General features: G+C 37.4%; 1 protein-coding gene across 3 annotated transcripts in view; it reads left to right on the forward strand.

Moving 5' to 3' along the window:
* CHM (CHM Rab escort protein) overlaps positions 1–10846 on the forward strand; it is a 56138-nt gene extending 45292 nt beyond the window's left edge. For all 3 annotated transcript variants that reach the window (XM_010402751.4, XM_019287778.3, XM_039571884.1), the window contains 3 exons: positions 1596–1688; positions 4267–4433; positions 8808–10846. In XM_010402751.4, coding sequence (XP_010401053.2) covers positions 1596–1688; positions 4267–4433; positions 8808–9017 — 470 coding nt within the window. In that variant the 3' untranslated portion in view covers positions 9018–10846. The remainder of the gene's footprint in view (positions 1–1595; positions 1689–4266; positions 4434–8807) is intronic.
* The last annotated feature ends 1000 nt before the right edge of the window (positions 10847–11846 follow it).

An 11846-nucleotide genomic window follows, 5' to 3' on the forward strand; every position in this document is an offset into this window, starting at 1 on the left:
ACGTTCAATAGATCTAAAGTATTAGTTTCAAGAGAATTTTTATGGTGCTGAAATATTAAGGTTTCTGTTATTTACTTTTCTCCATAAATTCCTTTCATTTCAGAAGAGAAGGTACTGCCTTCCTTAATGAAATTTGTCTTCATATATTGAAATAATAAAGTTCTGTATTAGGCATAGCTGAGTTCCAGTTATGGGATATATTTCATAATTTTTTTAAAAACTTTTACATCATTATCTGTAAATGGGTTTTAACCTGACTGATTTCTCCTTGGAACAATTATTTAAGATAAGTATACAAATACATCTACTCTTTGATCACACTGCACAAATGACAGGCACATCATCTGTATTGCCACTTGAGTGGAACCAAACTCCTTCACTTGCCCTAAAAATGGAGACTGTAATGATGAAATCAGGAACTGAGCTCATCGTTCTTCTTGCTGGGAGAATTACTTGAAGACAAATGTTGGCAACCACTGTAACTAATGCAGTTATACCTGAGTAAATCAAATATAATCAAAATATATACTGATGACTGTGACTCATAACCATAACCTTAAAGATAATAAAAAAGATTTTATAGAAAGTAAATGATGTGAACTTTAGTGATTGATAGCTGAGTTTTTTGAGGAAAGAATAGATTATATTACAGTGTTTGGGATTGGAAACATCTAGTTAAGGTTAGGGGGAGACTTTGATTATCACCACCCTTTTACTTATTTTCTTGCATATTCCTTCAGACAGAAGGTTTGGTTTGGGTTGAATAAAAAAATGAAATAATGTTTGAATAGACTCTGTATGTGTGCAGCCTGAAAGTAGAGGAGCATGAAGGGTTAAATTTCTGTTCCTCATGGAACCAGGGTCAAGAGCTGTGTGATGTACAGGAAAATGATGACAAGAAACACAGCCAGGCTTCAGACAGAAGAGAGAAAAATGTCATCTAGATTCAAAATAATGCCAGGGCTCTGCATTGCTTTTAAATGGATCAAAAATTTACAGTAATGAAGAAAAAACTTATCAGTTTATACAAAGTTATATTAAATTTCTTCACGATTCGCTGAGGAACACTACTCTGGTGAGAAGTTTCCAGGAGTCCATTAAGGTGGTTTTATGAAAAGCTTTAAGGTGAGACTTTTAAATATGGGAATGAATGGCTGGAAAATCAGGTGGGGTAAAGCAGCTGGTTCCGTGTCTGACCAGAGGCCAGTGGGACAGAAAAGGGTCGGGAGCCACATGAAGTGATTCTCTAAGGAGGCAGCAACTGCAGAGTCTGCAAAACATAACAAATAAAGGAATAGTTCAGCAATAGTTCCTCCCATCTGAGAAGTGGAGGAATAAAATGTTGTACAAGGGATTGCGTAGTCATAGTGTACATCACAGAAGTAACTTAGAGAATTCTGAGGTGTTTCCAGAGAATTTCTGTGTGCTGTACATACATTGTATGTCCATAGTACAGCACTTCCCTGGCTTAAAGGAAGTGATTTTATGAAGAATTGCAATTTCTAAAAGCCTGCTGTGCTTTATAAAAATTCTAAATGTTGTTTATATATCTTGTGTATTGGTGATTGGAATTAGTTTGTGTTCTCTTTTCACAGATTTAGTCCATTTAACCTGTCCATCAACTAAAACTGCAAGGGAAGATTTAGAGCCTGTTGTACAGAAGTTATTTAATCTAAATACAGAAAAAGGTAAAAATAAATGAATGATGTATTAATGATATTATTTTACATAATTATAATTTACCCTTGTAAGTAAAGTATCTATTACTGACTTCTTCAGCTGTGGCTTAAACTTCAGTATGCAAGGACACGACCATGAGTGTCTGGGAAGTTCTTAATTTTCACACTTTTTTTTTCCATGAAACATATTTGCTGTTCAGCACATCCTTGAAAGGTGCAGTAGTGAAATGAAATGTTTGTGAAGCTGTTTTTCCACACTTTCCTGGTTTTAGTGATTTCTGTCACCTGGGTGTCCCTTATGAAAGTTACCAAAACCCCAGAAGTTAGGGATCTGCCTTTCTCCTCCAGCTGCCAGGTGTGCTCAGTGATGGGAGCTGCTTGGGTTGCTTTTGCCTCCTCTTATTCTCAGCCTGTTGCTCAGCCTCTTGTCTTCAAGTGTTTCCTTGTTTGCTGTTTGAATTGAAATTCTGTGGATTCTGCTGTAAGCAGTGGAAGCTTAAAGTTGTTCTGTATTGTTACCACAAAGATAGATTTCCAATAATGAACTACTTGGCCCTAAATTGAAGAAATCTTGCCGGCTAATTTTATGAACTTTGGCCTTGAGATGGACAATTCCACACCTCAGAGGAAAGCAGCTGCTGATGGAGCAGTTGCTGTCTAGAAGGAAGTAGTTCCTGAAATACTTGGGCTAATTCCACACAAGTTTTTGAAATTTTAGTCCTGAGATCTTGAATTTAACCATATTTGTGGTAGGTGCTCACAGAGTAGGTAGTGTGCATAAGGGAGATGATGCTCTGTTCTAGCCCTGGCAAAAGCATTTTAAATACAGTGTGCCCATGCTGCAAGGCAGTAAATCACAGTCCTTTTGTGAGAAAACAATGCTCAGCTCTCAGTGACAGGTTTTGTTGGTATAAATGCAAGTTATTAAGATGTGGGAGTACTTCATAATATTCATAATTGCTTTGCTTTTAATATGTAGAAAACATCTTGGGTTTGTACATAGAAAACTTTATTAGACTGGAGGGTTGCAAACATTTCTCATTTGTTTATTTGTTAATTTAAAGCTTGCTAATTTTCAACTTCTAGTATTTAACTTCTATCTTCAATTTTCAAGATAGTGCCATGTGTTTGAAAGACTTGGTGAAGAGAAGATCAGCTTAGTGTCTTCTAATCATTTGGGGAGGGGTAACATTAATCTTAATGTTTAAAGTGATCCAGTTCCGAAATGATAGATTGTTTAGAAGCTGACTGAAATTCTTCTGTAGAAACTCTGTGATCATAGGGGTCCTCAGGTGCACTGAGGCACTGAAAAGCCAGTTTTCCCTGACACATAGGCCTTTTTATCATCAGGATGAGGTAGTGGTCGTATTTTAATTAAAATGTCAGAACAAATACTGTTGGAGTTATTGAAAATGAATCACCAGATAAAGTGAGCACTGGGCCATGGCAGGTCAAAGAGGCAAAGTCACCTGGAGAAGAGGACTCCATTCATTTTCCTGCCTAAATGAGGAAGAAGTAACTTTTATGAGCAATGTGAACTTTTAAATATATTAAAGAGCATCTTGCCCTGTATTAAGGCTCAGACTTTCACAGGCTGATGAATTTAATTTATATTTGAAACTGTTCAGTATGGGTAGCACCTATTTTTTTTTAAAAGATACTGAAGGAATAGCATAGATTTATCTCTTTTTTTGTAATTCAGCTGCTTTAAAATACTGTTTTGAATGCCATGGTTATGAAGAAGTTTCTTCCTTGGAAAGAAGTAAATCTCACAAGGTCTTTTACAAGCTTCATTTATTTTAGAGGAAGTAAAATACAAGAAAGGGGACAGCAAATATTCTAAACAAATAGTATCTATTAAGCTCAAAATCTGTGTTGTGTATTCCTCCCTTGCATTCTGGACTGTTAAAAAGTGACCTTCATCTTCCCAGAGGTTTTTCTGCCTGTGTGCAAAGGGATTATAGGAATGTGCAAATTACTGCAGGAAGGGACAGATTATGAGCAAGTAAGTTGAGTTTGTGATGATTTTGTATTCCTGATGAGTCTTGCAGCACAGTACAACCGTCAGTAAGTGAAGATAAATACAAATTAGGCATTTATTTTTCATTTAGCAGCACTGCCACAATTAGAGATTCTAGGTACAAAGATAAACTGTGAAATGAGAGGGGAAGAAATGTCACATCAGAAATATCTGTACACAGGGAATGCAATGCCTTCGAGTTGGCAGAGCCCAGGGAGGACTTGCTCAGTCTGTCATGTGCTCTGGGAGTTTATCCACAGTGAAGGAGATAATGTGAGAGGTGTTAAATTTAGACCAGGTTTCTTGGTGTAGGGTGCTTGTAGTGATAACTGCTGCTGGTGTGGTGGTAGGGTGTGCAGAGTAAGTGGAGTTTTTATAGCTGTAGTTGGAAAGGAAAAGTATGATGAAGGAGAATCACAGAAAGTTAAGTAATTGGCTTTTTAAAGAACAAAAATACTTTATTACAGTAACTCCATGTTAAAAATTTGATTTCCAGTATGCTAGATTACATATTTACCTTATCACACAACAACACTGATTACTGCAAACACTCCTTTTCCTTTTCAGAGACTGAAAATGAAGAACTGGAGAAACCTAGAGTCCTCTGGGCAGTCTACTTCAACATGAGAGATTCTTCAGGAGTTGAGAAGAGTTCCTATGCTGGCTTACCCTCCAATGTTTTTGTGTGCTCTGGGCCAGACTCTGCTTTAGGAAACGACTGTGCTGTCAAAGAGGTAGGGCAGAGCAGATTTGGCTGCAGAAGTTTAATTTTAAAGACATAAGTCCAACACGGTCTGGGTTATTCTGTTTTATGCAAAAATACACATGATAACTGCAAAATTATAAAACTAGGTAGGTGGAGAGATCAGGAAATAGCCACAGTCTTTCACCTGGAAGGTAAAGGAGGAGGTACAGTACAAATCAAAGCCAGAAAATCCAGCCTACAGTTCAAGTTGGAAGGATCACCGAAGAAGTTTAATACTTGCAGGACAGTCACAAAGCAAAAACTTACTGGGGAAAAACCCAACACAACTCCTAATGTGATGGATTAGGCCTCCTGCCTCAGTTTTCCTTCTCTTTGCCTTGGTATCGCTGTAATACAGAATTTTCCTTTCAGAGATCCCCTGGATAAGGAAGGCACAAATTCTGAGGCAGATCCACCCCAGCAGCCCCTGTGGTGTCAGGGCACTTTGAAGACAGGAGAACACTTCACAGCTTTGGAGGATTAAGTGTCACTAGGCATTTTTAAAGCTGTGTTTTTAATGGCCATGTTCAGACAATGTGCGTGTGCTATCTTCTAACCAGTTGCAGGATTTTTTATGACTAAGTCATAAAACTCTTAAAAATAAGATTTTGAAGTGGAAAGGCTGACATAGCCTGAACTGCAGGGTCAGAACAGTGTTATTAAGGGCTAATGGTATCCTTCATTTTGCTTTTACAAGGCAATAATTTGCTTCCCAGAGGGATAAAGAACTGTAAAGACAAAAAATAATGCAAGACAATTATTATGGTCGCAGTTTCAAATTGTAAATGTATTCCCTTCTAAATTTGATTTTTTCAAACTGTTGTTTAAAACAGGCTATGTTAAAAACTGATTAAATACACTTGAAACCCACCTATTTCTGATTCTGATAGCCACCTTTTCTAACATTCAGGTTTGTCTTCCCTTAAGAGCTTTTTTTCTTACCAGTGAATAATGGTGCGATAGATCAGGCCCAGTTCTTGGTGCTGTAGTTCAGCCTTTGTGTTCAATCTGTTGGCCATCAGAGAGATGCTAAGCAGATCTCAGAGGAGGAGCCATCAAGAGCCTAAATCGCTGTCTTTTAGACAAAAATAGAGCCTGTGTTTTTCTGAACCTGATTTAAATACTGAAACAAATGGTCTCAAGTTAAAATGGAAAATATTACACTGTAAACATGTTTCTAATTCAAAGTCATATGTGAGAGCAAAGTGAAGAATAGGCTGAAGATGAAGCAGAAGTCACACCATGCAGGGACCTTGTGGACAAGTGGAGGAGGGGAATAGTTTTAAGTTGGTGGTGTGTCTTCCTCTCCCAAATCACCCTCATCCTTCTAGGAATGGGATGGGAATCTCCAAACAGGAGATACTTGCAAACTCATGGATCAGAACAGTTTTAAAACAGCCGAAAACCCAGTGGGTGTATTAGTCTTGAAGATAGCCTGGAAAATTACATCTAATTTCTCTAATCATTTTGGGATTAGTGTTTTAGTGATACTTGCTGTGATTTATTTCTTCATTCCTGTTAGTATTGCTGAATTCTGTTTGTCATGCTGTGTGATTGCACTGCTGATACATTATTGGGAAGGCAAGACCACAGCTCTTACAGACAACTCTCCATCTACACCTCATATACAAATTACTGCACTCTTGTTTTATTGTAATTCTGTGTTCAGTTCCTGGTGTGATATTGAATTAATGTTGATGGTTGCATTTAGTTGCCCTGAGGATAGGCTAAATGAAATGAAGATGCCATTTATGATCCTTTCAAACTCTGTATGTGTGGATCCAGTAAAGCATCTGGCTTCCAGTTTTCTGTGTTTTCATTCCTGCAACCTGACATGAATTATTATGAGCCAAAGTAATATATTCCCTGACATATTTCAGGCTTCTGAGTCATCTTCATGGTCATGAGAGGATGTACTAAAACTGTCAGGCCAATATTTGTGCTTTAACCTGTTTATTTTCTATCTCTGGAAGGATTTCAGAGTTAATCAAGTGTTGTTCGTTTGGTAGTGGTCCCTGTAAAAGTTGTTGTGAAAGCCCACACAGTTTATCCACAGGCTGGGATACAGTAGAACAGGAACAGAATTTGGTTTTATTCAACTTCAGCTACTGGAATTTCTGTGCAAGGGCTTTACATGCCTGTGTCTTAATGCTGGATTCAATTGGACACACACTTCTCTTACTACTAAATATTGAAGGCACTATTGTCTACCTTAATTACTTTAAATATCAAAGTGTTATAATGAAAGAGTCATTAAATTATTATTGTTTATTCTGCATTGCTTCAGCTGGATAAGGTTAACTTAAGAACTTGATAGACCTGAAAGTGCTCTATACCATTAAATTGTTAAGTTATAATCAGTGTCATGATGTCCTACATAACATACTGAGAATTTCTTCCCATGTTCAACCTCGTAATTGTTTGACCATTTTTAGAGTGGATATTTGCTGACTGATTGGACTGAATAATTGTTGAGAACTGCATAGGAAATGTTTGTCTGCTCTAATTTTTCATATATTTAATTCAAAATACGACATCTTCCCTCAGTTTTTTATTAAATACAATAATAGTTGAAGTGTATTTTTGAAGTAGCAAGGACAAGTGCAGACTTGAAATAAAAAGTTTTTCTCTTACCTTCGAAAAGTTAAACCCCAGCTTTTTAGGATGCTGTACCCCCTTGCTCCCCAGACTTACTATTTCAAATTAAAAAACTGTGGGTTTGAAGTAGAGAACAGAATTGTCCATTTTTTCCTATACTAATATAAAAAGTTTTAAACAGTTTTGCATGGGTATGGAAGAGTAAAATTTAGGAAGGAGAATGAAAAACGAAATTGAACTGAGAGCAGACAGGGTCGTTTAAGCAGTTAATAACAGAGTCCTGCATCCAGTGCTGCTGATAGAAAGCCAGTGCCAGTGGGCAGTGGAGTTCATCACAGAGAGCTGTTGGGTACAAGCTCAGTGATGGATTCATCTGCAAACAATTCCCTCTTGTCCAGGATTCCACATGGTGTAATGGGCACTAAGTGACCCCCTGTCAGTTTTGCAGGGCAGGGCCTGGAGCAGGAGGAATATCAAGATGAAATGCATTCCTGCCTGTGTGGGAGCTCTCCTCACAGGCTGCCTTTGGGGGATAGGTTACTGAGCAGACAAATGCAAAGGGAATATTCCTCTGCCTTCTTAGAAACCCAAAACAGAACCATGATCTGCTTCAGGTATCTGCATTTGCCTTGGAAGTTTAAGGACCTGGAAAAGGAAGCCTTGATGGAAATGTGGAGGGCATGTGGATCCAGTAAATAAATTCCCAAAGTCTCAGGTTTTTTGTATTTTTAATTTATTTATAAGATAACCTTATAGATGGGCTATTTGTACATGTAAAAGTTTATAACACTAGTTAATAGAGCTTCTTGCATCCTTGCAGGGTTTTAAAGGATTTTTGGCCTCTGCTTGTATAAAATGCCTGGTTGTCTGGAATACTGTGACTGTATTACTTTGGTTCTATTTTCTCCCAGATTTTGTAGCTGTATTGTCCATGCCATAATAACAACCACACTGGTGTTCCAAGAACTTGTTTCTTTTTAATATCTTCCATCGCAGTGGCCAAAAACTTGTGGTGTGTATTTAATTTCTAAACCTTGATGGCATGAAGTGCCATTATAAATTCATTCCTTGAACTAGATCTGTCTTTTTATCTAAAATACAGTTCTTTTCACACATACAATTCTGTGTGCACACAGGTCTGTGCATGTAATACCTTGGAATTATAGACAGAAGTTTTTAGTAAACCACATATGTATTTGGATATATTTTCAGTGGTAATATTCCGTTGGATGAGAACAGTTCTCAGCTGAGCTATGTTTAAGCTGTTCAGAAAAGGAGAAATAAAAATTCTTCTGCTATTTTTAAATTTAAGAAGGAAACCCATACAGCCATGATATGGATTGTACATATGTACAATCCCTGGGTTTGCTTGTTCCGTGAAGTGGATCCCTGTCTCTGGAAAGAGCCAAGATCTTTCCTGTGCTTTGCCTTGGACTGCAGCTAGGGATAGTTTTATGGTGCAAAAGATCACTTGGCTTCAAAAAAATCCTCTTTCTTGTTCTCAGTACAACACAGAATGACCAGCATTTTTTACAAAGCCCCATGCTGTGACTTCCCAGTAGAACAATGTAAAAAGATGAATTGCTTTTTCTCTTTTGAGGTCCGCAAGAAGGAATGGATTTCCCATGTGTTTACAATACTGTCAAAGTACTAAATCACTATTGATTTGAAAGAGCGGAGGTTAATCTTAAATATCTGTAAAATATTGCCTCAGGGTGTTACATTTCAAGGTAAAGTTTTTGTTACTCTTCTTTTTCCTGAATAGGCTGAGACTATTTTCCGAGAAATGTTTCCAACAGAGGAATTTTGCCCACCACCACCAAATCCAGAAGATATTATTTATGATGAAGATGAGATTGAGCCAGAAGAGGCTGGATTGAGTAATTCACCAGAGACAAAGCCTGAATCCTCAGCTGAGGAGAGCAGTAGTGGAGGTGGTGCTGCTGTTACAAAGGAAGAATTAATGAATGAATGAATGAATGAACAGTGTTCTCTTAGTAGAAGAGGAGGTTGACCCAAACTAAGACATAAGGGAGGAAGGGTGAGAAAAAGAGGTTTAAAACCCCCAGAGATAAGTTATTTGCCATTGCCTTACTTTCCTTGGCTTGAATCATCTTTTTTAAGTAGTTTCACTGATAGCTGAGGTACTTCTAAGCAGTCATAGGTCCATCAGATCCAAAGGGGTTTGTAGCTAAACAAAAAAATACAGAATGAAGCATCTGAATTTAAAGTGCTAAAATAGGATTCATGATTTATTGAGATGATTTGGTTTTGTTTTACAACTTGGAAAGAACCCTCCATTTTTTAAAGAGGCAACAAGTCAAAACTAAGCAAAAGAAAAAAGTGCAAGTTTTTTTACCAGTTAGAAGATGATCTACTACTAAAAATCCTTGGATCTCTGCTAATTAAACAGCTGAAGGTGAGGCTCACCATCTGTCCTTCACAGTGATCTTATGAATGGAGTTTAAAGGCAAAAATATTGACAGTTCTGGAGTGGCTTTGTTTGTATGGTTTTGGAACTGATGCCATAATCAAGTAAGAAATATAATCCAGAAGATGTTCCTCACATGGAACTATTTTACATTTAGTTTTTTTAATAAGACCTAACAGAGACACATTTTCACTAGTGACTTCATTTACTCGGGACAGGAAAATGGCAGAATTTAAACTTAATGCCAGATTTCCCAACAAATCCAAAGTCATAAATGGAGCATTCCTGTTATTAGTTTTCCTGGATTTGTTGCACTGTTTGGGCCTTTAGTAAGCCAATAGTTCGTTTTTGAAGGTTGGGGTCTGAGAAATTTTAGTGACCATTACCTGAGGGGGTTATGGTGGAGAGAAGGTTCAACTGATAATTCCAAAGGTTTGTATTGATCCCAGTTAACAGGATTAAAATTAGTGTGATAGCTGTAAACTATGCATTTTGTAATGATAAATCATGAAGCATTTATACAATAAAATTTATTGAAGTATTTATAAACCTGGTTTGTATGAAAAAACTACAAAATGAGAAAGTTGTTGTAAATATCCATGTTAAACTTGCACTTCTGAACCATGCTTGAAATCAGATATGAAAAGTATTTATCATGTACTTAAAGATTTACTTTAAAATGCACACCCAGTAGATCAGTAGTATCTCTAGAGATCAGCAAGAGTTGATGAGTTGGAGTTTAAACTTTTTCAGGAAGGTAGAGATGGTTCCAGCAGTGCTTAAATACTGTAAGTGAATAAAAAATGCTGTTGAGTCATGAACATTGAGCTCTGCCTGGCCATGCCACAGCCACGCTTCTGTACAGTCCCGTGGTGCCCGTGCCTGCCTTGAAACTGGCTCCAGGCCAGAAAGGGTAATTTATTTATTTTTTTACAGCATAACTGATACTGTTCTCTTTGTCCTGCATCATACCCACTGTCCAGTTTGCATTTCAGGGTTAGTGTTTGCACCCTTTGTTGGATAGGTACCAGTACATGTGTCTGTGTGTGCATAATCCCAAAGTCCTCAGAAAAACACGTGGCTGGAATGTTCCCAATGTTCAACAACTGTAACCTCTGGATGCCTGTGATTTAGCAGTTATTTATATATATATATTAATTAGCAGGCTGCCTCTTCATTTAGCTGTAATTTCTCTGTGTATTGGAAAGCATGAGTGTATGGTGATTGTATTTAACATTTACAGATCTGTAAAAGAGCTAAGTGGAGGGACCTATCCCTGTTTGTCTGTCAGAAATAGGGATCATAGTTGAATCTCTCATCTCTGTTTACAAGGAAATCGCTTGATGAAAATTAAAGGTTTGCTTGCAAGTGCATTGTCCTGTGTTTTCTTTCAACATTTTTTTCAAAGAAAAGCACTTCATTTGTTAGCTGGGATTTCCTGAGAATTCTCTTGGCTGCTTTCAGCACAAGGACACCTGTAATTGCCAGTATGGGTACCTGTGTTACCAAGTTTATATAAATTCATATCTGAGTGCTCTATGTCCACGTGAAGCCAGGTTTGGAAATAGTGCAGATTTGATTTGAGATCCGATGGAATGATGTGCAAGTTGGAGGCTATGGCTTTACACTACATTGACTGCTTAAAAACTGTTTTCATGTCTCTTTCATAGGGTGAATGGAAACATTAAATGTTTTTCCTATGGTACTTGAGTACCCAATAGCTCACTTGCAGGAGCAGTAGATCAGACTGTTGATCTTGGTATTTTACGCTCTGAACTGCTTTTTGTTCTTTCTTTAAGTGATGTAAGCATGCAAAGTGAGGGTTAGGCTTATTTGAAGTCGTTTTTAAGGCTTGTCATACAGGATGTATTCAAAAGATAACATGACTTTTTAAAAACTGGCAATTTATCTGTAGGATTATTAATAAATCAAGTTAAAGAAAGATAAGGTTAATTGAATTTTTAAACAAGTAGCTGTATTATCCTTCAAGCACCTTGGAGCTCATACAATATTCACACCTTTTTTTTCCTAAGGAGTGCTTTGATATGTTTGAATTCCCTTTTTAATGAGTACTTCCTTTTTAAGTTGGTTAATTGGATTAACCCTTAATATTCAAAGAGTCCATTTTATGCCATTTTCCCTTCTGTGGCATTGCCTTGGCTGTAGGACTGCAGGTGGTTACTGCTCCTTTGGAGGTATTTTCAGCCATGAAGCTGCTTCGTCTGCTTTTTCTGGTGGTGATGATGCTTAGGGCCATTTGACAGGTAATCATTAGAACTTGGATGCTTGCAGACTATGGGGTCTTTTCTCCTATCATTGCAGGGGGATTTATGTGGGCAACTCCTATTAATGTTAATGGGACTTGCATGTGTA

Source organism: Corvus cornix, chromosome 4A (genome assembly GCF_000738735.6).
Source record: "Corvus cornix cornix isolate S_Up_H32 chromosome 4A, ASM73873v5, whole genome shotgun sequence".
In the NCBI taxonomy this organism is placed as follows: Eukaryota; Metazoa; Chordata; class Aves; order Passeriformes; family Corvidae; genus Corvus; species Corvus cornix.